The 27,863-nt window shown below is 40.0% G+C and overlaps 1 protein-coding gene across 2 annotated transcripts in view; it reads left to right on the top strand.

Moving 5' to 3' along the window:
* The first annotated feature begins 15,736 nt into the window (after nt 1-15,736).
* The window catches only part of SULT4A1 (sulfotransferase family 4A member 1), a 32,574-nt gene continuing 20,447 nt past the window's right edge, over nt 15,737-27,863 (top strand). Inside the window, exon 1 of one of the 2 annotated variants that reach the window (XM_085232605.1) lies at nt 15,737-16,212. In XM_085232605.1, the coding sequence (XP_085088731.1) occupies nt 16,044-16,212 (169 nt within the window). In that variant the 5' untranslated portion in view covers nt 15,737-16,043. The remainder of the gene's footprint in view (nt 16,213-27,863) is intronic. The other variant, XR_014885419.1, reaches the window with a different exon arrangement.

Genomic DNA, 27,863 nt, shown 5'->3' with positions numbered 1-27,863 from the left:
GGCTGTACAAGCTGAAGCACCTGCTCAAGACTCATCAGCTGCTGTCTTACGGTGACTCATTACAGCAAGTCTTAGAAGAAGGTGACACCAGCTGGACTTACAAGGACTACTATCTTTCAGGTATTAGGACTGCTAATGTCTATATTCCTGCCTGTCCTTGAATGTCCCCTTTTTTTCATATGTCGTAGCATGTCACTGTGTGTATGTTGTATGTGGTATTTTATGCAACTCATATCATTGGTAAATATTTTCCTTCACCTTTTAGACTTTGTAGGTAGCAGACTACTTGCTCTGTTGCCTTAACAACAGACAACCCTCCAACCTTCCTCCAGCACGTGCTACAGTTCTGTCCTTATTAATCTGGCCAAAGGACTTTTTCAAAGAGGAAATATTAAATACGGAACTTGCTCCTGTTGTCGAGTACAAGCAATCTCTTCTTATCCGTTAGAAGTGTGTAAGCTATGAAAGCTAGCCCTTAACCCATACTCCAAGAACTGTCCACTCCATGGAAAAAATAATCCAACAAACCTTTACATCGATGCTGTCTTTAAGAGGCCTTAAGAGGTTTATGAAGTCTACAGCTGAAAGTATTTTAATGGAGGTCACCACTGATGGGTCAACTCAGCTTAGTTATAATGCTGTAATTCTGATGAGGAGCATGTTAAGACAAGCCACACTTGTGCTTTTAATTCAGGCAGGTGAGGAGATGTCTAAAGACCATTTCAAACTAGCTACAAGTCACTGTTCATTTCAAAAAATACAATTTCACATAATTTATATTCCAAATGCTATGTCGCACAGAAAGTATATGCGGTTTTTTTACCTCATAGTTTGATGGGAAAGTTCTACTGAAGCTCTTGACTGTCCAGCTGTTAATCCCTCACTGATAAAGCACAAGAAGGCCCAGTACAAGAAGGTTACATGTGGGAGACCTATTGTATACATCTTGCCTAGTGTATGTTCCAAATTACTTAAGCAGTTTACTTACACTGAGCTATAGAGCACTCTATTGGCTCTCAGCCCAAGAACTTAACAAACCTCTCAAAATTCAATGAATACCTAAAAAAGTATTCCCACTGCTCCTAATCCTGGGAGCTCTTGTTATGTGTTCCACTGAGGGGATGCATCCATTCCCTCCCTTATTATCTGTTGTTAACTTTAGTGAACCCAGAACTTCAGTTCTACTTCTCTGCTTAATGCAACACCATTATTATTTTTTCTTTCCCGAGGAGTCAAACCAGACCAAACCTATCCTCAAAATAAACCACGTCTTCCAAATTAGCATTAACGTATTCTTCACTCTGAAGAATGTGTGCACACTTCAGATTCAGCTAAGAAAAAGCTAAGGAAAAGGTGAAATAAAACCATCCCTGGATCTCCCTGTGATTTCCAATTGCAGCTAGGTGGCCAAATTCCATCACCTTTAAAAATGCCAAAAAAAAACCCAAGTGGATGAATACTTACCCATTCACAAAATGAACTTGAAAAAATCTGTGCAGTATTGTAATCACAGTCACCATGTAGTATTAGACTACAAAATGTTTTAATTTTCCCAGAACACAAATCACGTGAGATTACTTTCACTTCTTCCAAGATTTTCAGTTTGTTTTCTTGTACTTTGGCTTGTCAGTAATGCACATGCTCTAGATTTAAGAAACCATGTCCTGCAGTTCCAACAGGAATTACTTCTATGGTGCATTGTTCCTAATATATGCATATTTCTGTTTTTTCTTGTAAAGAAAAATCTCATGTTCCATATAAATGATTAGTTTACTGACATTCTATCAACAAGCCTGATTCCCTAATTGAAAATAATTCTCACTGAAGCACTTACTATCAACATCCTTGCACCTTTTATTTCCTCCTCCCAATAAACTCTGCACTTACAGAAGACTGCAACTTATTTTCTCCAGAAGCAGATCAAAACACCACCACTGAGAAGCTGGCACAGAAGCAAAGATAAAAAGTAAGAATGAACAGCTGAGGTTGGATAAAGGGAGGGCATAGGGAAGTAGCTGTTCAAGAGAAAGTATGGTGAAATGGATGTCTGAAAACTGCTGTTTCATAAGCTAATCTTAGTGAGATCTGGGACATGTGCTGTCATTGCTTCAGAATATGAATGGTTAAGTGTAATGCACACAAAACAGCTGCTTTAACTAGTTTAAGTGACCATCCTAATTCTATTTATAGATTTTATCTTTTGCTTTAAAAATGTCCTGTGTCAACTTTAGTTTGCAGTTCCCAGGAACAGCAAAATGAATTTGATTCTCAGAACACTGCAAAGATTGACAATGCAAACAAGTCTGTCAAATTTTCAACTCTCAAATAGATAAGAGCACCATATAAAGAAGCACTGAGTAACCTATAATTCTTAAGCGACCCTTAAAACAAAAATATCAGAAAAGAGATGACAGAACAGAGAATGCTGCATTCAGGAAAACACTGCACTGCAGCAGTCATTTTCACAAGTTGAAGCATACATCAAGGGTATATGAATCTGCAAGTACAATACATTTAGTAATAAAGCATTCTTGCTGCAGATCATAAGATCCAGTTACATTTTTCAGGATTCAAAGCATCACAGAATGTTTCTGTATTTGTTACACGCATAGGAAATCAGTATTTTTCTCATTCTAACTATTAGCTTTCTTTGCAGAAGGGGAACAAAAAAGCAGATCTAAGATCTAACCCATCAACCACTTCTTGCAAGGCACAAAGAATCATATACAGACCTTTGCTGGTACTTCTAACAAAGATTTGTTATAATCTGATGAGGCATATCTCTCTAGAAACCAGTGCTCAAATATTTAGCTGAGCTGGAATATGATAGACCAAAAAAGTGAATGATGGTACAGTATTTACAAGTAAATATATAACAAACATTCCAGTAACCATCACTGACTAATTCGTCAATCTTTCCTATAAATGCAATAATCTAGAAAGCAAGTACAGCACAGATTAATGCAGTCTTGTTCTGAAAGCTTGGTTTACAATCTCAGCAGCTAAAATACATATATATATAAGCAATGGTAGTTCTGGTTTCTCAAATCCAAAGTTAGATCTATTAAGCCAATTTTTTATTTTTTATTATTTTTTCTTGTTTCATCTGCATGTAACGGGATAGAATGCAATGCTGGTTTAGGCAAGTGAGAAAAAACATGAGCAAGAGAACTAAAATTGAATTCTGTTTGTCACGCAAGAAGGAACACTCCCTTTAAGGTCAGATGTTCAAAATCCATCAAGCTGAATTTCTTAATAAATGATTGCATGAAGATGCACTGACAGCCCCATTGAACATGTGCCCAGCTTTTGCAAATGCAACAGTATTATTAAAGAGTAGTTTGAACAAATGTTAGAAGAGTTAGGCCATGCAGTACCTATAACTGCTGAGGAAAACAGAATATTATAGCTGAATTTCTGTTCACTTTCTCTTTGCACTTATTACTTAGGCTGAGGTATCCTTTTTTAAAGAAAAAGCACTAAAATATATATTTAAATCCAAGACTGCTTCATCCCTGTGATAGGAGAGGTGAAAAGCAACGCATTTTATGTTCAATAAGTGTACCTAGTGTTTTCAGGCATGTTAATTTTTCCTACACATTCAAAGAAATCTCCTTTACTATCCATCTCAAAGTAGTGAGAAAGATTCAATGATGGATGAATTTGACCTGGTTTCTATTTGCTATTTAATATTTTGAGAAGAGAATCTTCTTTACTGCGAGAGTGATGGAGCACTAGGGTACCTAGAGAGGTAGTGGAGTCGTCTTCTTTGGAGATATTCAAGACCTGTCTGGACGCCTACCTGTGCAACCTGCTGTAGGGAACCTGTTTTAGCAAGGGGTTGGATGTGATGATCTCAAGAGGTCCTTTTCAACCCCTTCAATTCTGTGATTGTGTGATAATATCTGCAGTTATACATAGAATGTCTGAATTGCATTCATTAGAACTCTCTTCAGTAAAATTCAAGACATTCAGTTTGGTGAACTCTATCATGATTTTTTAAGAATAAATAGGACTAAAAAAATAATTAACATGGTAAGAAGCATTACTTGCAGAGCTCTAGAGCTGTGAATTAATTCCCAGCCTGCTGAGAATTAGGTTGCTTAAACAAACAAGGTCTCCAGCATTCTGTTTGTCCAGTATCAAAAGAAATTATCCAGAGACTCCTGGGAGACACTCCTGAAGCTTTTCTTCCTCCTGGCCACAAGAATTTTCTAGTCCACAGCATCCCTATGATATATAGGATGTCCCTTCATTCTTACTCAGTGTACAACCTAATGACGGGCTACAGTCCAAGAAGATGGATGATAGGGATTTGAATCTCTCACATGTGTTTTGCACCTTGCTTAACAAGACCTCCATCCAGATTCCTTTGGTGTAAACATAAAGGTTCATCTGCAAGAAAAATAGATTTGTTCCTTAGGCTTAGTGTAGCAGGTTTAGATGTCATCAGAACGCAGGCAGACATAGTCCTTGCCATCTGCTCCTGAAACAGCTTCCTGCACCTATCACACAAGCTACTGGACATAATCAGAACAGCTTGCAATATGAGGCCAAACTCATATCTCCCAGTGCAGAACTTCTGGTCAAGAGCTTCAACACTCTTTTTCACCAGACACTGTCTTCTCTATGGTAGTATTTTATACAAACAAATGTCATTTTGTCTAAATCATTCCGAGAAGGCTTTAATTATAAGCTTATTACAGCAACCTCTGTTAAAATGGCATTTTTGCTCAGCTTAGCTTCAGAAGTAGCTCCCCTGCAGCCTAATTTCTCCAATTAATCCAATACATCATTCCTGTCTTATGTAAACTATGCGTGGGCATCTGGTGTTCCCTGAGTTCATATGTACTAAATAGGCATGCACACATGTCCTGCTGGTACAGTTACAATAATTTTAGAGGGAGGTGTGAAACTAAGCATTACAACAAAAGACACATACAAGAAAGAAGTTATCATATTCTTATGAAATCTGTTGCCCTGCCATGTAGCTGAAGGTTAAACAACCATGAAATATCATGAGTCAGTTTGTGGCAGAAAGAACATAGTATTGGACACGTGGCAAACACTCCTACATTTAGCTTTGAAGAGGTTGCTACAAGTGAAGAAGCTTTGGTAAATCCATCACAAAAACTCCTAAAACAAAGGTATTCCATACATTTCATAAGTAGTGAAAAGCATGAGTAGAAAGGTTAATAAAAGCAAATCAGGGATAAGAAATTAAGAATTCTTTTTACCAGCCATGTGCTGGTAAAACAATATCAACTTTCCTGGAATATAACTTCTAAAAAGAGAAGCAATACAAATCAGATAAGTCTACATTCCTAATTCATATGATAACTTACACAGGAATTAGTGAGAAAAAGAGTCAAAAGAGGATTTAGCATTTATTTATTTATTTATTTATTTATTTATTTATTTATTTATTTATTTATTTTAATCTAGCACTTATATTTTGTATATTTGGAACCTAACCAATAATAACAAAGGTAGTTAGGAACACTACCAGGTTGCTATATTTCAAAGGTTTCAAGTTATATTTAGCAGGTAGGCTTGCTACTGAAGGTATAATGCACAGTGTTAAAAAAAAAAATAATAAGGCTATTGGCCAGGCAAATTATTGAATTACATCTGGACATGTGACATGCTCATGAAACACTGTGACCTCTATCCTCATTACAGATCCACCCACCGGAAATGACTGCAACCATTTGCAGGAGACACATGACATCTGAACTATTCACAGGCGATTTCCTGATGTAACTGATGATACATCCAGTATTATTATGAAACCACCAGCCTGCCAACCAATACTGTGCTTTAGTCCTTGTGACTGTTTGTCTGAAGATCTGTATTGCTATCTGTAAGTACTAGATCAGGATGTAGCTGATGGCCTGCAACCAAATCTCTGAACTTTGCAATTGTCAACATGTGGATTTGGCAACTGAAAGATGAGCTGTTTCATTTCCAAAAGCTACCAGTGATTCAAAAACAGTGCCATTGGATGATATTCAGCCAAGCTCTTTCCCTTGTGAATTTGAAGGGAAGAGCGGTGTTGAAGCCTGTCATATAGCATGTACACTAATAACGTGATTTGTTAATTTCCATTACATACTTCTGGCCACTACGAATTTATATTGGTAGTGTCACAGAATCAGTCATGGCAATTCTTACACAGGGAAGGCTGTCAGTTTTGTGTAGTCATTCATTAGTCCTTAAACAATCCATGCAGGCACCGGTGCAGACATTGCTCACATCTTGTCCTGCTCCCTGGGGAACGGATTCCTTGTGTGAGGAAAAAAGAGAGAGCCAATCTTCTCCTTCCTGCTCAACACAGGCCTTTGGGGAGTGCACTTTGCACAAGACAACAGTTGGTATTAGAGAGATGTCATAAAGTGGCTGTTGCTACTTACACAATAAGCCTTAGCAAGGCATAGGAGAAGTCTAGCACATAATTTCTCGAGTGCTAGCAGCTGTTCTGTCCGCTGTTATTTACACAGATAAGAAGTGTAGTTCAAAAACTGTATGAGAAAATCTCCCTTTTTTTCAGCAGTATTTGCTTGCTACAGCAAAAACGTATGGAATAACTGAGAGGGAGATTTACTTTGCCCTGCATTCACCAGGCAGCAAGGTAACAGTCCACATTTATGACTTGTGCTCTCTAGTGTGAGCCGCAGGAATGACATTTTGATACTCTGAGTAAGTACCTTACTCAAGGCATCTGTCACCACACTTCCTTCTGCATCTTCAAGTTCTTTCCAACCACTGTTTTCCTACTGCTGAGTTTTCTGCTAGAGTCTAGCATCCCCTTTTCCTCAGACCAGCTGCAGTTGAAGTTGGTAGGTCTCTATTACATTTAGCTCTGTAGAATCTGTCATCCTGGACTGCCTAGAATTAGAGGTGAGGAACGAAAAAGTCTTTTACAATTCCTCTGTATGTATTCCACACATCTATGAGCCAAATTAGTAACAAGGACACAGTACAGGTGACAAATTCTTGCCTTAGGCAACCAAAAAAAAATAAAGCTTCCTCTAAGGATAAGAAAGAAGTAAGCTAAATTGTATGATTAAATCATACATGGTGCTACCTGTTACTTATTCACAATGCAAGATATGCAGCTGAGGGTGGTCTTGTATGGAAGCACTGTTATATCTAAAGTTCACAGATAACATGCATCAGGCCCAACCTGCCCAAAGGCTCCAATCAAAGAGAAGAAAGGAAGATTTTTCATTGACTGTAGTCTGCAAAAGTTACATTCAGTTTTCTACTGCACCACAAACAGGCTGTTTACATGACAGAAGTGTGTTGTTGCTATTTAGTGTCTCATATGAAATGAAGATATTTATTAGCCCAGATTTGCCCCAGAAGTTAAAAACAAGAAGCAAGAAGCAGAAATATTTGTGAGAACAATTTTGGCCGATTGCTCATTGTCTCAGATAAAGGTTCTCATCACACCTCCTGAGGTGTGTTTCGGTGATCAGTTGATTTTACTTACAATACCACTCTGGGAATGCTTTTGAGAATTAGTCTAACAACTGTCATAGGTATGTGCTCACATGCTCACAGAATATAAAATAGAGAAACAAAACAGTAACTTGACACAGGGACTCTTGGGAATTAAACCAATAGCAACTATTCATCAATTAGCTTGACAAATCTGCTCTGAAGTAGTAAATAACTATTTAAGTATGCATGTGCCACACAGAATGCTTCGTCAGTTGTGCCAAGACTACCAGTTTCCACTTCAGTTTTCATATTTTAATGTCTTTAACTCAGTGTAATAAAGTAATGATGCCTATGGTCATTTTAAGTGTAAATAGCCAAGTTCTCGATGACAAGGATTACATAATTCAGGTTACATACAGTTCAATGTCAGCATTTTAAATGCTAGTCATCATTAGACTAGCTTATTTTGAGATCACTATATAAATCTTTTTCCTTCCTCCAGGCCCCTTGTGTGGTCTTTCATCTTCTATCATCCTCAATTTGTTTTATTTTTGAGACCTTTAATGCTCCTGACTGCAACAGGCTGAGTGCCATGCAATGCCTTCACCCAGACTTGAAAGCACTTGGCACATTCATTGCAGCATTCAGATCCATCTCTATCTGTTAAACACTTCTATTCTTCCTACACACACTACCTTCATATTGTCTCTCTCATCCTGTTCCTTCCCTGTCATCTTCACATGCTCACCTCAGTAGCAGAGGTCTGTTTATCTATTTTTAATGCCTTCCCGTCAATCCATTCCTTTTGCCCTTTCCTCTTCCACAAATTCATTAATAAATGAGGCAGAAAGCTGACTCACTGCTGTGCATATCCATTTTGTTTTCTGTTTTCGTTTGAGGCAGTGTTTGTAATTAACCTGTAGGGGAGACTGTTCTGTACATCTCTGCATTCACATAACAAACTGTGGAAGATGACATATTTACTGTTTTCTGGGGTAAGAAGTCTAAACCATGATCAGCACCAGTTTTGATAACTAAAGCATCTCTGAACACTACTGAGAAGTCCAGGTGAGCGGCTCCTTTCTTATCTGTGTCCTCTTGTTGATAGCTATATCCTCATTGTGAAAATGACTGCACAGCAGGAGCAGCTAATTCCCTTTAACACATCTTTTCAGCTTTCAAGTCTAGAGGCCAGATTTATAAAGCTCTAGTTGCTAGGACACTCATCAGGTTTCTGAGTGGCTTTACAGAAATGCCTAAAGGGTAGGTACAGTGCAGAGTTCCTTGTCCAATACCATCTCAAGCTTTTAAATCCACAGTTAATTAGTTGTAAATGGAAGGCTGAGATGCTGTCTGGAAGCAGTCAATCCTTCCTGTATCACAACACAAACCTGGCTATGCCATAGCCTGGCTTGTGGGGAGTCAGCTACGTTGTCTTTTCAGGTATACATGCACTCAACTAACTGGGCATGACATTCTGCAGCTGTTTCAACAGCAGAGAACTGATACAAAAGCATGCACTAGAATGTCTATTCAGGAACACGTAGGGTTTCACGTGGCTTAAGTCCTGTGATATGAAGAAAATCCATCATCGCACCACTTAGCCAATTTTTACATAGGAACCAATTCTAATAGACCTTTAGAAACATAAAATACTTGATAAATATTCTCACTAATTCTCAGAGACAACAGCATCTGTCCCATTTCTAGAGCAGTTTGCTTTGAGAAACAACATCTTCAGCTAAATTCAGAAGGATTGGGAAACTGAGCCCCTAACTCAAAAAACAGCCATTACCAGTTCACCTTCTATTTGCTCAGCTGCTATGGTGTTACAATTGTAATTACTAAAATTCCTGTAGAACTGGTTTGGTTTTGTGATACTTAACCACTGGAGATGTTCAAATCAGGTTCCACTGAAGTAAACAGATACTATACAAGATAACTCTTATGCAGGGACAGTGAAAAAGCTGACAGTGACACCCAAAAGCTACTCAGTAATCTGCCTCTCCTAATACAGTGAGAATTAAAATTAGTTACCATAAGAATGCAGCGAAAGCCACATTAATTGCTGCCTCAAAAAGGCCGTCCATATCCAGAGTCCTGATCTTGCTTAAGAGACTATTTAAGTTGTCCCCAGCCCATTTGCCTTCAACTTTAACAACAACACAAATAATAATCATAATCGATAGCACTGTTATATACTGATATCAATTATACTTGATGACAAACTATATCTGTCCTCCTGTACAAAGGAGGCCGAATGAAGCTAGAGGTGCTGAACTAAGTCATCCAAGTTCACCATGGAAGTATCAAGAGCATGAGTGTTCAACCCTTGGCTTGCATGGACCACACTGAGTAAAGAGGAATTGTCTTGGGCTCCATATAACATATACAATAGAGTTAATGTGTGTAAGTAATAAAACTTATGTTTTTATATATATATATATTTATTTATTTATTAAAACATATTAAAAAAAAAGAGAAGCAAAAAACATGAAACTAGTGGGATATTTGACCTTGTTTTTGTGAAACTAACGCATCTGTGTCTGATTCAATGGAAGTGGCTGCAATTTTTAGTGAGTTCTCAAGTGAGTTCCTCAGAGATTTTTGATGAAATTTTACTCTTCCTGTGGTTCATCCTTGAAAGCAATTGTTCACAAATGTGCATACTGCCAAAAAGCAATGACATGAATGAGGTGTGATTCTGAAGTGAGCGATATTTTTCTCTGTTAAGGTAGGTCTTATAAAAGTCCGGTAAAGAGACATGATCAAAATTTTCTTTGAATTTAATATCTGATTGCAACTCTATATATTCCATTTGAAAATGTGCAAGTAATATATTAATTGAAAATGGAGTCACAAATATACCAAAAAATGGATGAGTTTTTTGGAAATCTTTAAAGCTATTCTCAAATCCCTTTATCAAAACTGAAAGCAAGGCTGCATATTTTTCACTGTTCACAAGCTCGTGCTTAGCCAACACATCAACATGCATGGAATTATTTGCCACAACTTGAGCTCACTATAATTTAAATTTCATTTCAAACACTGTTATAGTTTGAAACATAGAATAGGTAAGTTGATTTTCAACTTGAAAACACGTTTAACTCATTTAAATGAGCATTCAGATCCACCAAAAATGCTAAAACTGTGAGCCATTTTTCATCTTCAAGTTCTGCCACAAATTTTCCTTTTGATTCCATAAAAGACTTGTTTTCATAAATCATAAGATCTTTTTAGAATTTTACTCTGACATTCACCTTCCTTCAGAAAAGTAAATGATGTCCTTATAATCCATACTTATAAGGAACTCCTGGAACTGATGATGATTCAATCCATTGGAGTTTATTGGAGTTTATGCAATTCTCAGTGCTGGTAGTCTTAGAATCATAGAATGGCCTGGGTTGAAAAGGACCACAATGATCATCCAGTTTCAATCCCCCTCCTCTGTGCAGGGTCACCAACCACCAGACCAGGCTGCCCAGAGCCACATCCAGCCTGGCTTTGAATGCCTCCAGGGATGGGGCATCCACAACCTCCTTGGGCAACCTGTTCCAATGATTTGTAATGATTTGCATGACAACGTCCATTTTGCATACATTTTCTTGGATGTATGATGCAATGATATTTCATCAAACATGAGTTGCCAGTGGCAATTGCTTCTTCTATTAATTTCATAAGTTCCTCTTTTTTACTGACCATCGCTGGAGCACGATCAGTAGCTGTATCAGATATTAGGACACATTGCATCTGCCACATTTTCCAAACATTGCTTTCTAAACTCACCATAGTAAATGGCTTTGATTTTTTTTGCAGTCAGTTTTGCTAGCACTTTACTAGCTTTAATAACAGTCTGTCTGAGTTTTAACTTTCTAAAAACAATTTTGCTGAGATGACAGACTTGTCAGTTCTGCTTTTTTGTCTTTACAAAGCATTCCTCAACATGCAGCAAATTTGGCAGCATATTTTTGCAGATAATGTCTTTTCAAATTGTAATCTTTGAAAACTGACAGTGTTTCCCTGCAAATTAAGCATAGTGCCATATTAGTTGCTTTGACCAAAAAAAAAAAAAAAAGTACTCATCTGCCCATTTTTTGTTAAACACTCTTCCTTCATCCAGAATTTTTCTGAGTTCTGATTTCTTCTGAGATGCCATGAGGTAGGTTGAAATATTAGCACTAGCAATCATTGCATTGTTGTCAACAAGCAGCACAAGCCACATGCTACGTGTGACTGAGTGTGTGCAAACAGCACCCGAGGAAAAGACAGCACTACTCTGTGCCCACCCCTTCTACTAGTTCCAATCCAGTGCTGATTACACTGATAGTTTGGCTGCTGCAGAGCAATGGGTACACACTCGGAGCAGTGCTGCTGGGATGGTGTAGGGCAGGGGGTGGGCTGCATTGTGAGGTGTTCTGGGCTGCATGCGGCCTATGAGCCAGACATGCCCGATCAAGAGTTTGGAACAGAGTTTAGATAGCTTAAGTCCCAGCACTGTGCCAGCCAAGCCACATGGCTTCTATGGTTTCCACTGAAACATAGAACAGATTAAGTAGAAAACTGTTTTTTCTTATGGCTCAGTCCCAGGCAATATTGTGCCTTGAGTTATCTACCAGTAGCACTCTTTCGAATAAAAGCTGTGTTAAAAATAGCACCAAGTTCAAAATTCTGGGTGGATGAAACAGAGCTGGAAATATGCTGATCACAAAAGCAATCTATAACCCTCTAGGGAAGTACTGAGAGTGTGGCTAGTTCACATATGCATGATATTCCCATTCTCTTACCCGGTGGAATTATCATTACATAATGTGGGGAGAGGTGGGGATTTAATTCACAAAACTGCAATTCTGATCTTTTAGAAAAGCAAAGCCATTAATCTGCACTGTTAACTTGTTTCCTGATCATTTTCGCATGTGAACTTCGCTTTGACTCACTTAAAATTATTATTTGTGCGCCTCTTGCATTTGTACTTTTGAGGTGATACCACAGTGTGCTGATTGTTTTTACTCACATGCCTTTTACGTCCCTGCCCTCATTTCAAGCTTGATGCATATGACTCATCAGCAAAGTGATCACATGCTTTCTCGCACTGATTTGACTGACAGTAAGACAGGCTCATCTTATCTATACATCCTCCTCTGTGGCCTGCTGGGAAGCATTGGACTAAGAATGAAGACTGTGCATGAAGTCTATGTGTATTCATGATCTAATTCTGCTAAATTTGAAACTCTGCACATTATCATCTCATCAGCATTTTATATTTGTGAAATATGGTATACTGTAAGAACCTGCCCTCAGTTGAACACCAGGTGACTTACATTGCTCTAAATGTAACACTGGTCTTCTGCAACCTGGGACACTGAACAACTGGTTCTGTCAAGTATTACTTATGAACACATTGGAGAAGTAGAAACCTTTACATTCTGGCTGTATCGATCAGGATTGCATCAGAAATACATGTTTTGCATCAATCTTTGCCTCCTAGAAAGGCCTTGAATCTTGCACTTAAATAATAAGGAGAGGTTTCTCTTCACATAGCCTTCTAAGTACTTCCACCGTTTTAGAGGTGGGAATTGAAGGACGGGGAGACTGAGTTACCATTACACAGGGATCTAAGAAGAGATCCAATTTCTTATTGTCCTGGCTATGCAGCCAGCGCACTCACTCCTCATTCCATGATGGATACCAGAGACAAAAACCAAGACCGACTGATGATCAGCCACATCCCCTGGAATAATTAAGATGCTGTACTAAGATCATGTGCACAAATCCCATGTGACTATCACTCATCTCTACACTGAACATTAATAAATATCTAGCAGAAAGCAATGTTTTATAAACATCTATCTACCGCACAGCTTTTTGCTGCATTAATACAGTATTATGTACCACTACTAATATTTCACTAAATCTGCCTCTTCTAATACCTGTGATAGCGTTTATAGGTTTGATGTCAAAATCTAAACTACAGTTGGCATTCCAACATGTACCAACAGTCTAGGTTCCTCTGAACTTTTCCATTCTGAATATCCTCATATCTTCAAATTTGATGCAGGTTGCTGTTACAAGGGTTTAATAAAAAGATAGGGCAGAACATTGCCAAATTTATCTTTTCATCAGATAGACTTTGAAAACCAAGACTATTTTTGTTTGTAACAGTACAGATACACCCCTCAGGATAAGGATGTTCTTTACAACAGCTTCATGTGATAAACAGACAAATTTGATAGCAAAGACAAGGACATATCTCCTGACTCTTCTGGAGTCTATAGGAGTACTTTCTGTAGGTGCAGACCACAAAAACACAGATGTATCTAAACAGCATTGGCTGTTCCCATCTGTTTCCAGGGTTAAATACTTATTTCTGATCTTAAAATGAAATCTTTTCCCTGATGAAATGATAATGAAACATTTCATTATTTTTCTAAAATCTCCTTTTCCAACTCCAAGTTATACAGAAGGTGATCCACTGACATGCTTTCATGCATTTTGTAGCTCAGCAGTCTGAATTTCTAGCAAGTCTCATGCATCTCATCTGTCAGATCTGGGTAAGCACTGGGCAGATGAACCATACATACACTTGCAGTAATTCCAGCATGTATAAATCCACATGCATACATCAGCTGAGCAAGTAGCACACTGTAGGTCCAAAATGCCTATATATATATATATATATATATAAAACTGTACCTGATCTTGGCAGGTGCAGTTAATACAGGGCAACTGGTTTCTCAGCCACTTGGAGCTCTAATTGCTCTTTCATTTAGAAACATCTACTGCTAAAAAGATGCTCCAATTACTGCTGTATCCCTTCTGGCAATACCTGCCTGGCTTTTTGCTCTGCCTAGAGAGATTCTAGTCTGAGATACATTTGAACAAATTCTGTTGAGAGAAAACAGAAAAAGTTTTTCCATTGTCAATGAAGCATTTTTGATGTGATATATAGAGCAAAACATGCACACTTCAGGCTTAAGTTAGGAGTTCCAGCAACAAACTTAAATAAATAGCAACAGAGACTAAAATCCAAGTCTATTTTGTTGGGCTTTGAAATCATTAGCAAAATAACAGTGCTTTTAATCATCAGAAAAAATTATTAAGTAAATTCTGCCTTAAAGATTAGCTAGAAAATCCTACAACTCAGCTTTCTGTAGAAAATAGCTGTTTTGAACTTTTTTTTAAAGCAAGGAATGAAAAGAAGAAATTTGACCACTCGAAACATCATACAGAAGAGGAAAAGAAGCACCAGTTCCAGAATTCCAACCGCTTTTGAGTTCACAATATTATCTTGAATACAGAATACCAATCAGCTCCTTGGATAATACCTTCAATCCTTTTTATGAATATGTACTTTTTTAAAAACTGGAAAAGTTATTTTTGACATCTACAGAATTTTACTTTTGGTACATTGCAGAAATAGACTGATAACCACACCTGGCATGACAGACTTGAACATATAACATCAGTTTCTACAGAAGGTTTTGCAAGCCAGTTACTGACTTTGGGGTGAATTGCTCTCTCTAAAATACATATATTTTTCAAATGGATGCAACGTTGCAAACGATTTTCATTGAATGAAACTGTATTTCTTATAATAGTTTTTAATGAACTTCTCATAGCTGCTGTAACTACAGTTTTAACATCTGCTGTTTATTAATGTTAAGAACAAATAATCTACAGTCAAAGGACTGACTTATGCACCATGGGGGAAGAAAGTGTAAAGGCTGGGATCAGTTCCTGCTCTCAGCCATCTGCACAGTTGTTTTCCTTGGTGCTCCTACACTAGGGACAGCTTGACAAGGGTGGTTGCTCATCACAACTTAGTATGCTAAACTGAAGTTAGCTATTGTTTGCTCTCTTAGTACTTGAAAATATTTTCCATTTCACTGTATCTTCGTGTACTATGTTGTTGCTTTTACTTTTTTTTTTAAGCTGTGTGCTTATTATAGACACTTCACATCTAAAGCTTTCAAAGAACATTACAGTTTAACATCACTAGCTAAACATACACCATTAAACAAAATAAAGCAGCCATTAGAAGCTAATAAAAAGCAAATAAAACCTGAACTCCTTACTGACCCCTCTGGAATTAAGAGAGGTCCAGCAGAGATGCTTGCTGAACTACTGGCTTTTATCCATAGCAGACCAAAAAGCTACAACACTCGCGATTTCTTTAGTATAAAAACAGCTGAGCAGAGACTGAACCTTTTCTGCTCTCCTGTAAGGCATCAGGAGGCCTTACGCTGTGCAGCAGCACCGAGCCGCCAGCCCACAGGCCTCGCTAGGGCCGCTATGGCAGCTATGGGCAGACCTCACCCGCCCTGCGAGGGGCTGTGAGGGAGTCCCCGCTGCGCGCCCTACCGCCAGCCGCCGCCGTTGCCGTTGCCCCTGCCGGGCGGACAGACGGCAGCGCCCCCGCGGCCCTCATCGGCGCCGCTGCGGCTGCCGCGCATGACATCACCGCGCGCGGAGCCCATGCGCCGCTGGGCGTGGGGGCGTGCCGGGGCCGCGGCTGCCGCGCCCGCTGCCGCCAGCCCGCCCTCCCGCCGGATCGCCCGGGGCCGCCGCATCTCGCCCTGCCGCGGCCGGCAGGGAAGAGGATGGCGGAAAGCGAGGCGGAGACCCCCAGCACTCCCGGGGAGTTCGAGAGCAAGTACTTTGAGTACAATGGGGTGCGGCTGCCGCCCTTCTGCAGGGGGAAGATGGAGGAGATCGCTAATTTCCCCGTGAGGGACAGCGACGTCTGGATCGTCACCTACCCCAAGTCAGGTAGGCGGGCGGGCGGCGAGCGGGAGCCCTCTGGGCGGGGGCCGTCCGCTGAGGGCCGGAAAGGAACGCCGCGCCCGGGGCGGCCCCCGGGTGGGGCCGGGGCCGAGGGAAGAGCGTCCGCCGCCGGGTAAAGGCGCCGCTGGAGGCGAGGAGGGCCGCCCGGTGGGGGCAGATACGGCACGCGTTATTCCTGACGTGAGCAGATGTACCTGTCGTCTGTTCCGCAGCCCCGCCGTGCCGCCTCCCCGAGGCGGCTGCGAACATGTGCCCCGAGTGCATTGTGATTGCGCCGGCTGGCCGCAGATAGCCCTGCCGGATCCATCAGTGTGCGTTCCTCCTCTGAGCGCTTCCTGCTTCACACGTCGTATTTCTTCTCTTCTTATCCTCCCCACTAACGTGCAAAGATGCTGAAGTAGAGTTAACGTGGGTACGGCGCTGTCTGCAGAGAGGCAGCAATATGGTAGCTCTGTTAGCACCTGATAACGCCAGCAGCAGCGAGCAGGTTCTTTACAAAGCCCGCTTCTGAGTGACTGCCCGGCAATAGGACGATCTCTTTCTAGAAAATTCAAAGTGCTGGAGGTGACTGATCTTAGCTCTGTAAATACCCCTGTATCACAGGTTACTGACCAGGTGTGATCATTTCGCTGTTCATTGTAAAAGTGGTTCTTTTCTGTTTCCCCTTGGTGTGCCACTTCAGAAAGATGCACATTTGCAAAAATGCTGCATCTACTACATTACCATTTCTCAAGGAGTTTGAAATGTTTGTCTTCACTTTTATTTTTTGTAATTCATTACTAACGATGCTGTTAAAGGCTATCTGAAGCTTGATGGATGCATCAAGCATCCATCAGTATAGCGCAGGGACAAGTTATGGGCTGGTGGGTGGTCCCCGAAATGCTGTGATTAGAAGGAGACAGCCACAGACATACTGTTCTTTTAAAGACATATTTAGCATGCAGAGTGCAGTTCTTTTACTTTTAAAATTTCTGTTCTGGAAAGCTGGATTCCTGAGCTAGTACAGCACCCAGCTTGGCACATTGCTACATATCCTCAGTTAACCTCAGTTTTTTCAGGCACAAAATAGCTCTGATACAGCACCTGGCAATAGATTAGCTCAGATGGCTATGCAATTGGCCACGGGAAGCCAGCTTGCAGAGTTAGATGTGATTTACTGTTATTACTTTATGAATATAGCAGGTCTCTCAGGGCAGCCCTGAGGTCAGTGACAGGCACCTGCTTACTTACAGAGCTAGAGGATGACGAGAGAGTAACTAATAGGCAGCCTCAAAGCAAAGGAGATAGAAGACTAAGAGCTGGATACCCAAACTGGACCTACAGTGGTGTGGGGAGGAGGTAGAGGGCGGCCTTAGAATGAAAATGGATGCCAGAGTATTTTACTTGCCAGGAAGGAGAGTATTTAGAGTGGGTCTTGAGGAACCTGGTGTTCTTGTCATGGAAATAGCTCTCAAACACAACCATAATGTCTGCAGTCTCTGGGAGAAAACAGTTCACCTTCAAGTGGCCTGAGTGCTTTTGGAACTCTTGGGAATTGCGTTGTCTGCTGATCCTACATGGCATACAGCTCAGTGCCTTATTTAGGCTTTCTGAGTCAAATGTGAAAGGGTCTGATGACTACGGACAGGATTATCACCAGAAGTTAGACAGTCCTGATGTCATTTCTCATTGATTTACCCAAGGTCATGCAGAAAATGTGCAGCCAGACATTACATCCAGAACTTCATATTCTTCTCTATTACCTTAACTACAGCTCCATCTTCCTGTCTCTCAGTAGCGCTGAGAAAGATTTTTCTGTTAACTGGAGGTGATGAGAATTTTTGTAATCAAAAAGTAGTGTTACAAAACATACTTTGTGCACAAAGTATAGTAATCCCATGAATTTGGCATGAGATACTTTGGCACTCTTGGGGAATCTTTAAATGAAAAGCAGAACAACAGAATTTTAAGAAAAGAAAAATGTGCCTATTTCAGATCAATTGGATGGAAAATGTTTGTTATGAAAAAAGAATTTTCTTTATTGTTCCACCAGCTTTTCGTCTGCTCAAGTTGTGGAAAGAATATGCTAACAAGCCCTTCTGCTAAATGTGGGAGGCCAGAATTCCTACCTCTTACTGAGCCCTGTGTAATACTCCAGTGTAAAATCAAAAGGTTCCATCAGTAGCTGTTGACCACGTGCTTGTTTATCTGACTGCTGAAGAAGCACATGCACCATTTTGCAGACATAATCTGGATGACTGGATGAGTCTGCCCTAAATGAAAGATGGAAATAGTGCTTGGAAATAATTACACTGGTACATTGGGGGTGACCCAGGAAGAAGCTGATCCATAATGGCAGAAAATTGAATGTTCCAGTGGCCTTACTGGGAGTAATGTGATAAGCTTAATGGAGAATTACTCTGCTTTAATGTAATTTCCACTGATGGAGGCCTGAATAATGATACTCCTTGTATCATTAATTAATCCTAACACCTGCACCCAATCGATGGTAACAACTTTTGGTAGCTGCTGGACTAGGAGAAACTTGCACATAAAATCTTGAGGCTCGTTTACATACAGACGTACGTAAATGTCAGTGTGCATGTATGCTTTTACATGTGTATATGTTAGAACAGTAATTATAGAGAAACTTTTTTGTCACGGTACACAATTTAAAATCAGTGAAAAGCTTAAGTTGAGTTTTATATTTCATGCAACTCTGTAGTATACAATGGGCAGAGCTGAACAGTATTCATTGAGATTTATGGTAGCTGCAGGTGTGTAGTAATATCGTTCTATATTGCACTAAATAACTGGAGCTCACACAGCAGACTGCTTCTCAGATGAGATGCATTGTTCCAGAGGAAGTACATTTTACATCTGTAATAGCTTTCCTCAAAAACTCTCATCCTGTGGGGTTTTTATTAAAATTCTTCTCTATAAACTTAATAAAGTATAAAATTAATGATGAAGCAAGGTCTTTCATGGTATTTCCTCAGTGACCTATGGCCGAAAGTTAGTCTATCTACTGGCTAAAGTCAGTGATTTCAGTGGAATTGTATCCATGCCTAAAATAGAGTATTGACTCCATGTTCACTTAGGTTTTTTTCGCCATGCCTTATGATGCCAAATTCTGACTGTACATGATCTGTCCGTTTGCTTCACTGCTAAGTGGTATGCAGTGGCTAGCTTTCTTAATATTGCATTAGTTCTGAAGGAATGTGCATTGTGCGTTCTTGGGTCAAAGCCCACAGATTAATGCCTTTTGCAAAATTGGCAATTTGTTAAAGTGAACTATTTTCATTATTAACAAAGCTGTCTCTCCAGTGTTGATTATTTTGCCAAATAATTTTCTGGAATCTTGTGGCAGACATCATCTTTACGTCCAGTCAGTTCGTGAGGACTCTTTTTCTTCTGACTCATTGTCTGGTATGGAATGCAGGCGCTGGGTATGGTCTTCACCTGTCTGGAGGTCTGTCTGTTTGTAGATAGCATTTTGAATTTTCCTTGCCAAGCTATGTTTCTATTACTACCCACTGACTTGAGGGAATATGATGGCTCACTATAAGCCTTAAGCTTTATAAAGTGCCAACAGTGAGTTTGCAGATCAGATCAGGAATAACTTTCCTATGCATATGTTCTTATCTTTCAAATTCTTGCTTAGCATTTACCTTCAGTCTTGTGTGAAATCAACCAGAAAAAGTTCATTTGAGTTGTCCACTATTTTATTTTCTTAATTTAAATCTATATGTACAGAAGAAGGTCGCTTCCATTGTATCTGTTGATAATTGTATTGCACACATCGCTGATTTTCTGCCTGCTCCAGTTGCCCACGCCTCTCCCACTGCATGCATACCACTTGCTTAACCTCTTCTATTTCCAGTGCTCCTGAATGCAGCACCTTCTCTTGCTGGGACATTGCCATCTCTGACCAGGAGGAGCTCAGGTTTATCATACTGTCCGTTCCCTTTCCCTTGTCAAATACTGGTGCTCTGAGTACATTTTTCAAGAGCCTATTTTCCTCATACCATAACCTTTATTACCATAGTCTCTATTATTCTTTCCATGCTAGGGTCGCTATGCATCCCACGTTTTTTTTTCAGTTATAGGGGAAGCTCTTTGATCCATTGGCAGTTACAATAGTGGAGGAAACCTCTAGACTGTGAACTAGATATAGAGTGTTCAGTGTAAGCCCTATCTTTCTCACCTGTCTGATTCTCCACACAAAATTAGCAGATTTATGCTCATAAGCATCTAGAATATTGTCTTTATCAGACTCAGCGCTCAAGCTATTATACTTGAGACAAAAGGAGGGATGTATCTACATATACTTTTCCTCTAGCTGTGAAATTTGTTCAGGGACTTCTTATCTCTCGTCGCTTGTTTTTTCCCCTTTACTTTCTGTTTAACTATCTGTGAGACTATGTTACAAAAACAGGTTAGAAAAAAGTCTCAATTTAATATACTATGAAGAAAGTGTACCAAGTGACTATACTTTGTGTGGAAATCTTTGTCTTGTGCAATTCCACCCTGCTTGTTGTCCTCAGATGGTACAATTTATTGACAGGCACATACCTGAAGCAGAAACCAGTCCTGGTGGTTGAGTGTTATTGTACTGCACAAAAACACCCTTATTCAACATGAATATTATTTCTTAACTAGGTTTAGTATTATTTCTTAACTAGGATTACATGGTTCCGCATAAACTATGCTTGCGGGTGCATCCTACGCTTCATGTTCATCTAACTCAGTCACTCATGTATCTGCAGTTACCTGCCTTAGCAGTCAGTGAGTAGGTGACAGATCTGCACAGAGCTGCAATAATTACATGCTATTTCAGGGACTCACAGCGTCTGTCCTTCTGCCTACCCATGAGCACACCCAGCTGTGGCATAGTATGCTGTACTTCTACGGAGTCCTGGCTTACTGTCTAACTGGCAAACATGTTCCAGTTGCTACCCCGGAATGTAGCAGACTGACAAATGTGACCATGAGGAACACGATTCTTCCCACCTAGCCAGACATGTGCAGGCCCAACAGTGCTGACAGTCAGTCCTGATTTGTGCAGACATAAAGGAGAGGAAATAGGGTGAAAGGTTCGCTGAGGTTATGCCCTGTCTACAGGAGTTTATGGACTGAGAGCTGTCAGACACAGGGAAGTGAGTTAGCTGCAGTGGGTCACAGAGGCTTACCCTGGTTAATGGCAGGGCTGAGAAGGCCTTATGCTGTGTAGCTGAAGATCCTCAGGGAGCAGGGACCCTCCACATGGATGTCTGTGCTAAATTAGTTGATTTGCCTTGATTTCCAGTCTTCTTACAGGGAATTCTTCCCAAGAATTTTGTTGTTATATGAGGACTGCTCCAAAAGAAATGTCTCCTGTTTTATGTTGGCCCATGATATCAGAGGTGGGTGATGGTTGTATGGCAGTAAAGGTTGAGCCTTCCTGCCAATATTCTGTTACATTTTATTGTCATTTGACAGATGGCAGCAGGAAGCCAGTCTGACAAAATGGCATATGACATGGAAGTGCCAACAAAGCAAAGGTTTGTCATTGAATTCCTCCATGCAGAAAAAATGGCACCCACTGGCACTCATCAATGCTTGCTTGAACATTTATGGAGACCAAACAGTGAACGTGAGCACAGTGAGGTGGTGGGTGGTGCATTTCAGCAGTGGTGACAGCAACAATGGGCCACCTCCACTGGTGCAGATTTTGACAAGCACAGCATGCAGGTTCTTGTTTGCTGGCAAAAATGCATAGCTAAAAGTGGTGACTATGCTGAAGAATAGTGTTTTGTAGCTGAGAATTTGCTCTATCAAATAGTGCTATTGTGCTCTTTGTATCTGTTGCAATTTCTGTGGAAATAAATAGGAGGCATAACTTTTGGAGCAGCCTACATATTTTTTAACAAGTTTATTCTCTTGCAGAATAGCCAGACTATGCTATTCTGGTTTTATAGTTCTGTTCTTTATGCAGGATTTTGGTGCCTTGAGTTTTATCAGTTTTCATCTAAAGAATGAATTCAAATGTTACTGGCCTGGAGGCATGCCTTAAAAAGTCACAAAATTAACTTAAAAATCGAGAGATTTTTAAACAGAATGCACTTTGGATTCTTTACCTTTGCCCTCTGGTTTGTGAGGCAACATTATGTGTGCTTACAGGTCACAGGGAAGAACTTGAAAAGATAGCTGGCCTCTGTTAGTTTTGTGAAGGTGGATGAACAATTTCATGTCTTGGAAATCAGAATGTTGATACCTTTTCTCTTTTCCAGTAACATCATGGTTATTCAGTTTCTCCATCTTGAGTAATATGTGAAGCTCAGGTATCATATACCTCTTTAATACAATGTGAGGGTGCTTCGTTTCTCATGCCAATTGATAGAAAAGAATGGAATTGTGCAAACTGAAAAGGATCAGCAAACTGTGTTGGGTGATAGAGATACTTCCTGTGAGATGTCTTGTTCAAGGCTGATATTTAGGGTTCATATTTGAATTTCATGCTCTTGGTTTTGCTGACGCAAATCTCATTCTTTTCAACTACTGGAAGAGTAAATACTCTGCTTCTCAAATGCACTCCAATGAGGACCACCCAGGTGCAGAAAGTTAGATTTGTACACCAGTGTTTGTAGGGGTCAGGGCCTTCGGATTCTTGTGCTTTGAAAGCCCTTTTGAAATGGGATTATCTTTTGTTCAGTGTATGTGTAGCTCAAAATAGCAGCTGCTATTGACTCAGTCCCAAATGTCGCTAGGCAAAGAAGTGATAAATAAAAACTTCATATAACAAGTCATTGAGAATTGAAAGTTTGCCACTGACGTGGTTGACTTGATTTCAGTGGGATTGGAATTGAATAGGTTCTTAAGTGCCTACAGCAGGAAATAAAGGTGGAGAGGAAAAATGTGTCATTACAGAAAAGTTGTTTTGGTTATTTAGTTATCAGTGTTTCTCTCATGAGTCATATATCAAGACAGAGAAGATGTGTTGTTGGAGACGGAACAAATGGTTCAGAAGAGGAAGAATTCTCTTGTTACCTAATAGGTATTGTAGGTCTCCTGCAAATGTAGCGTAATTGCCTCCTTACTATGAAGTAGTGCAAAACTCAACCAATTTGCTTTGTGAAGGCTGGCTCAGGAAAAGAAAATGGAAAAAAGATTTTACCCTGCGTAAAGTATGTATTCTGGACATAAGTGAAGTCAGTGTTGACTGGGTTAGATGAAAATGACCTCAAAAACTGAAGAATTAGGAAATTACATAAATCAGTGAAACCAAACAAATGGTTATTCTCATTTTGTGTTAATATTCATCTTCCATAGTGAAGATGTTAATGAAAGGAAGCACAATGCTTGAATGTAGGACTTAATTGGATTAAGCACATATGACTCTTCCTTCTTGTTATGTAGACTTTTATTAAATGACTTTTCTCTTATTCCTATTAATTCGGCAAAAATGAACACCTTATACTGAAGTGAAGAAACTACCTCCTGTTTTGTCCCAGGAAAAGTGATGCAGTGTTTGGTATATTGGACATTTGTTACAACTTCTCTAGAGATTCTGTGACTTTGCAGAAGTCATTTAATCTTTTCATTTGCATTTTCCATTTGAGGTGTATGGATGAATTTAGTCTCTGCCCAAATTCACACGTAGCAAGAAAAAACTATCTTGGACAAAAAGTGTCATCTACTATCTGTATTTTTATAGATAATCTAGCAGTAAGCATCTTGGTAGAAAAGCTAAACACATAAGAATGCCAGTATGTTGGATTGTTTTATTGTGTGTTCTTTTTTGTTGGTGGTGGGGTTTTTTTGTGTTTTTTGTTTGTTTTTTGATGGGAGGAGGCAACAAGCAAAGCATTAGTGAAGCAGCCAGCGTGTCATCGTTTTTACCCCATTCAGAACTTCTGCAACACTTTAGGGAATCCAGAGAGATGGAGCTTAAGAGCTGAGAGAATCGTGGTTCTGTATATCTAAGTCTTTTACAGACTACTACAGAATAAATAGACCATTTATGTCATATGTTAATCCTGCACATTCAGTAGCAAGAAAAAATGTGGCTGTGTATTGGCAGACAAGACAGCACAGCAGAAGAAGCAATGTCTTAATACCATTTCAAATGAACGTGCACTCTCATGAGAACCACTGTGAGGAGAATGGGGTGTACTGAGGAATGTCAGGAAAGGAGGCATATTGGGGACTGAAAGTGTGGAAGGAAAGTTTAGCTAGGGGAAGCGGCCTGGGACAGTAAAAGATAAAAAGGAAAAAGAACACCACTGGAGAACCAACTAAGCAGGGATTTTTGCTACTAGATATCAAAACACATTTGTAATTTAAAAAATGCAAGCTGATTTCCTGTGCTGTTACCTGCGTACCATTTATGGTGCGGAATGTGAAGGCTGTCATCCAGTGGAAGGCTGCACGTTCTGGGTGATGTGTAATTACATTAGATCACTATATGGGGTATAGACAATGGTGTGGAATTAGCCCTTTATTGTGTCCAAATGCATGAGTAATAAATTCATCCAAGCCAACAAAATGAGGCAAGTGTGAAGCAAGTGAGATGAGACACGTTCAGAAGATAAACACTGGACGTATATGCAGCAGTCAAGATTGATCAGTACATTGGCTGCTTTGCAGTGTCTTGTTGATGTAAGGCAATCATAAACTAAGGTTAACCATTCAGTTAAAAGCCTGTTTACTGCTGCTGCCAGAGTAGCACAGAACAGCTACAGGCTCTGCTAAAATTGGATTTCTTTATGCATATGTAGTTGAAGTGCACATTAATAATGATTAATGTGAGTATTTATGAGACATAGTGTGCTCTTTTCAAGGATTTTGCAGCAGTACTGAGTTAACCCATGATGACACAGATTGGCAGATGCCCGTTTGTACTCTCAATTAGATCTATTTCCGTTTTTGACTCAGTGATCTTTAAGGTCTTTTCCAATCTGAGCAATTGTATGATTCTATGAAGAGCAATAACAGAAATAGAATAGAAATGACTGTAGCTTGTCTAGAACTGCAATTCTGTAATTCAGCATACAGAAGGAATGACTGTGTGTTAAATATGACTGGGGGCGTGGCTACCATGCAAGCAATGGTTTTGCTTAGGGCAGTTTTTATGATGGGCAATGAGGGGGCTGCTGTCAGGCATCAAATGGCTTCCTCCTTGGTGTTACACTAGCTGACTGAAGAGGTTACGTAGTCTCATGCATAGATTAAAAATGTTTATTGAAATTCCAAAACAGCTTCTTTTCCATTTTTTTTTTTTTTCACATCTCATATCTGCAATGCTTTCACATGATGCTACTGGTGCACTGCCTTCTTATGATTTAACTGCCTAATATATGCAAACACAGATAAATGTGTAGGCATGTTTTGTCTAACAGTTTTCCTGGGAAACTGTGGGATTGAAACCAAGGCATGGAATTGCATTTTGGTTCACTATGCAACTCTGAATGCCAACCAAGGCACTTCAGGAGGTGACAGACATCCTCCAGAATATGTTTATTGTAGGAGAAGGAAACAGGTTCACAACAAAAGGTTATGAGGACAACCTCAATACAGGTTTCTATTATGAGTGGCCCATTGTCTCCTGCCTTCGGATCTTCTTTCAATCAGCAGAGCTCACTGTGCTGCTCTGCATTTAGTCATGGAGCATATTCCAACAGTGTAGAACAGGACATAGTGCTATAGTTGTCCTAGGAAATCAGTGACTCTAAGGATAACTAAGCACTTCTCTGTAACTTAATGCAGTCCTTGAGGGTGAATTTTAAAAACAATGGCTTGCTTGTCATTACTGTTCTCTTCTTCTCTATCCTTTGGAACAGTGTTGTCACCTGTGTGAAAATGGAGGGAAATGAGACCCAGTGTGGGGGACACATTACTAGAATTCCTGCTGGGGTAATGTATTAAGCAGTTTGGGCATGTTTTTCATTTAGGGAATGAGACTACTAGAGGAGAGAGCAGGACACATCTGAGGTAAGATTGGGGTAAGGACCTGCACCTTCTTGACTATCCAGAGAGAAGGTAGGATTTGAAAAATCTAGGAATATCCTGAGGAAATGCCGTTGCCAGTTTATATGGCCACCATTTGCCAGATTATTTCCTCATGTTTGAGGTAGGATCTGCCCTGTAGCATATGTTAGCCAATTGGAAGCACTCTTTTCTCCATGAATTACTGTCCTAGTGAGCCTACCCTTTGGTATGACTGCATGAGCCGATGTGCTCCTATGCAGTTATGAAAGGAGTTGTGTCTCTGGATCGTAGGAATTTCAAAAAGTGAAGCCCAGGGAAAGAGGGTGACAACTGAATGTCCCGGGTTGACTTTTGACCTTATCAGCCTTGAGTTAGTTGGAAAAGGGTAAAAAGAGGGATGTAATTCCATCTGCCAGAGTGTGGTTAGGTAGGAAGCAAGAATGGAACTTTAACTCATTTATCTTTTATTTTCACGTTCCTTTCAGAGAGGTTATACTGCACATTTTTTCTTTGTGCTGCCTTATACCATGGGAGCATGTTTAATTTGGTGAGCAAAAAGAGAGAGAATTAATCTAAGGGTGCAGATAGATGTCCTCTTTTATAACCATCTGCAGTAGCGCAAAATTTTAGTGTCCTTAGCCGGCTGCTTGTCACTTCTTAAAGCACTGCCTGCAGAGCATTATGTGTGAATGCATTCTAGTTTGTCTTCAGCAAAATTAGGTAAGTGAGTTTATGCCTAAAAGACAAACTCCTTAAGCTAATTTGTCTGACACAGTTTCAAGTGAACTGGGGCAAATTCTTCCATTGGTGGTGACGTATAGTACAGGTGCAATGAGCATCTACGGACATGGAAATATTTTACCAATATAGCTAAAGCTTAAAGAATATGTCCACAGTTAAAATACTTCTCTCCTTTGGATATCAGCTACCAACTAGTGTCAGCTGTCAGTGAAAGACCTGTAACAAAATCTGTAAGACCTAGTTATGGTGGAATAATGGATGTGGAGACAAGCTTGAAAACTCAAATCATGACTCATCAGTCAAAAGGCAAACAGACAAAGCACTATTATCTTGTTCAAAATGTAGGGATTAAAAGCAGTCTGTGGACCTGACCCATAGTTCTTAGTGCTGTTAGCCTGTACCTACTCCTTGTTGCAGTTCCCTTGGCTGTGAAGATGTTGTGGCTGGTTGAGGGGGATGGAAGAGAACTGCTTTTTGTGCCAGCTGTCCTCAACAGGAGGCCTGGCCTTGTGCCCATTGGGGCAAATTGGCCTAGGCATGGTTAGGATGCATTGTTTAGGGAGCATGTGACTCAAGCTATTTTTTTTCTGGTTTTATCAAGTCAAGCATGTGAATCTCCATGGATATGGGTCCAGCCTGCCCCTCTTGTCCTTCCAAAGAGCAGGGCCTGATGTGTTTTATTTACTGCTGTTGCTTTAGGATCCATCCTCCTAAAAGGTGTCAGTAGTCCTTCTTTGGAGCTGCTTCTGCTGGTGTTGAGAATGAAGCACTCCATATTACCTGCCTTCCACTACAACAGTGATAAGTCTTTATAGTTAGTGTCTGGACTGAGATGCATTACATTTTGTTCTGCACTTCTCATCCTGTATTCTGTTGAGTAGTTATTGTGCTAATGTAAGGGAGAATTGTGATTCAGACCATTTTTTAAAAACAGTACTAATGCATGA

Source organism: Meleagris gallopavo, chromosome 1, assembly GCF_905368555.1.
Source record: "Meleagris gallopavo chromosome 1, MGAL_WU_HG_1.1, whole genome shotgun sequence".
Lineage (NCBI taxonomy): Eukaryota > Metazoa > Chordata > Aves > Galliformes > Phasianidae > Meleagris > Meleagris gallopavo.
The sequence above is the reverse complement of the archived record's forward strand: the minus strand, read 5'-3'. Positions and strand labels throughout refer to the sequence as shown.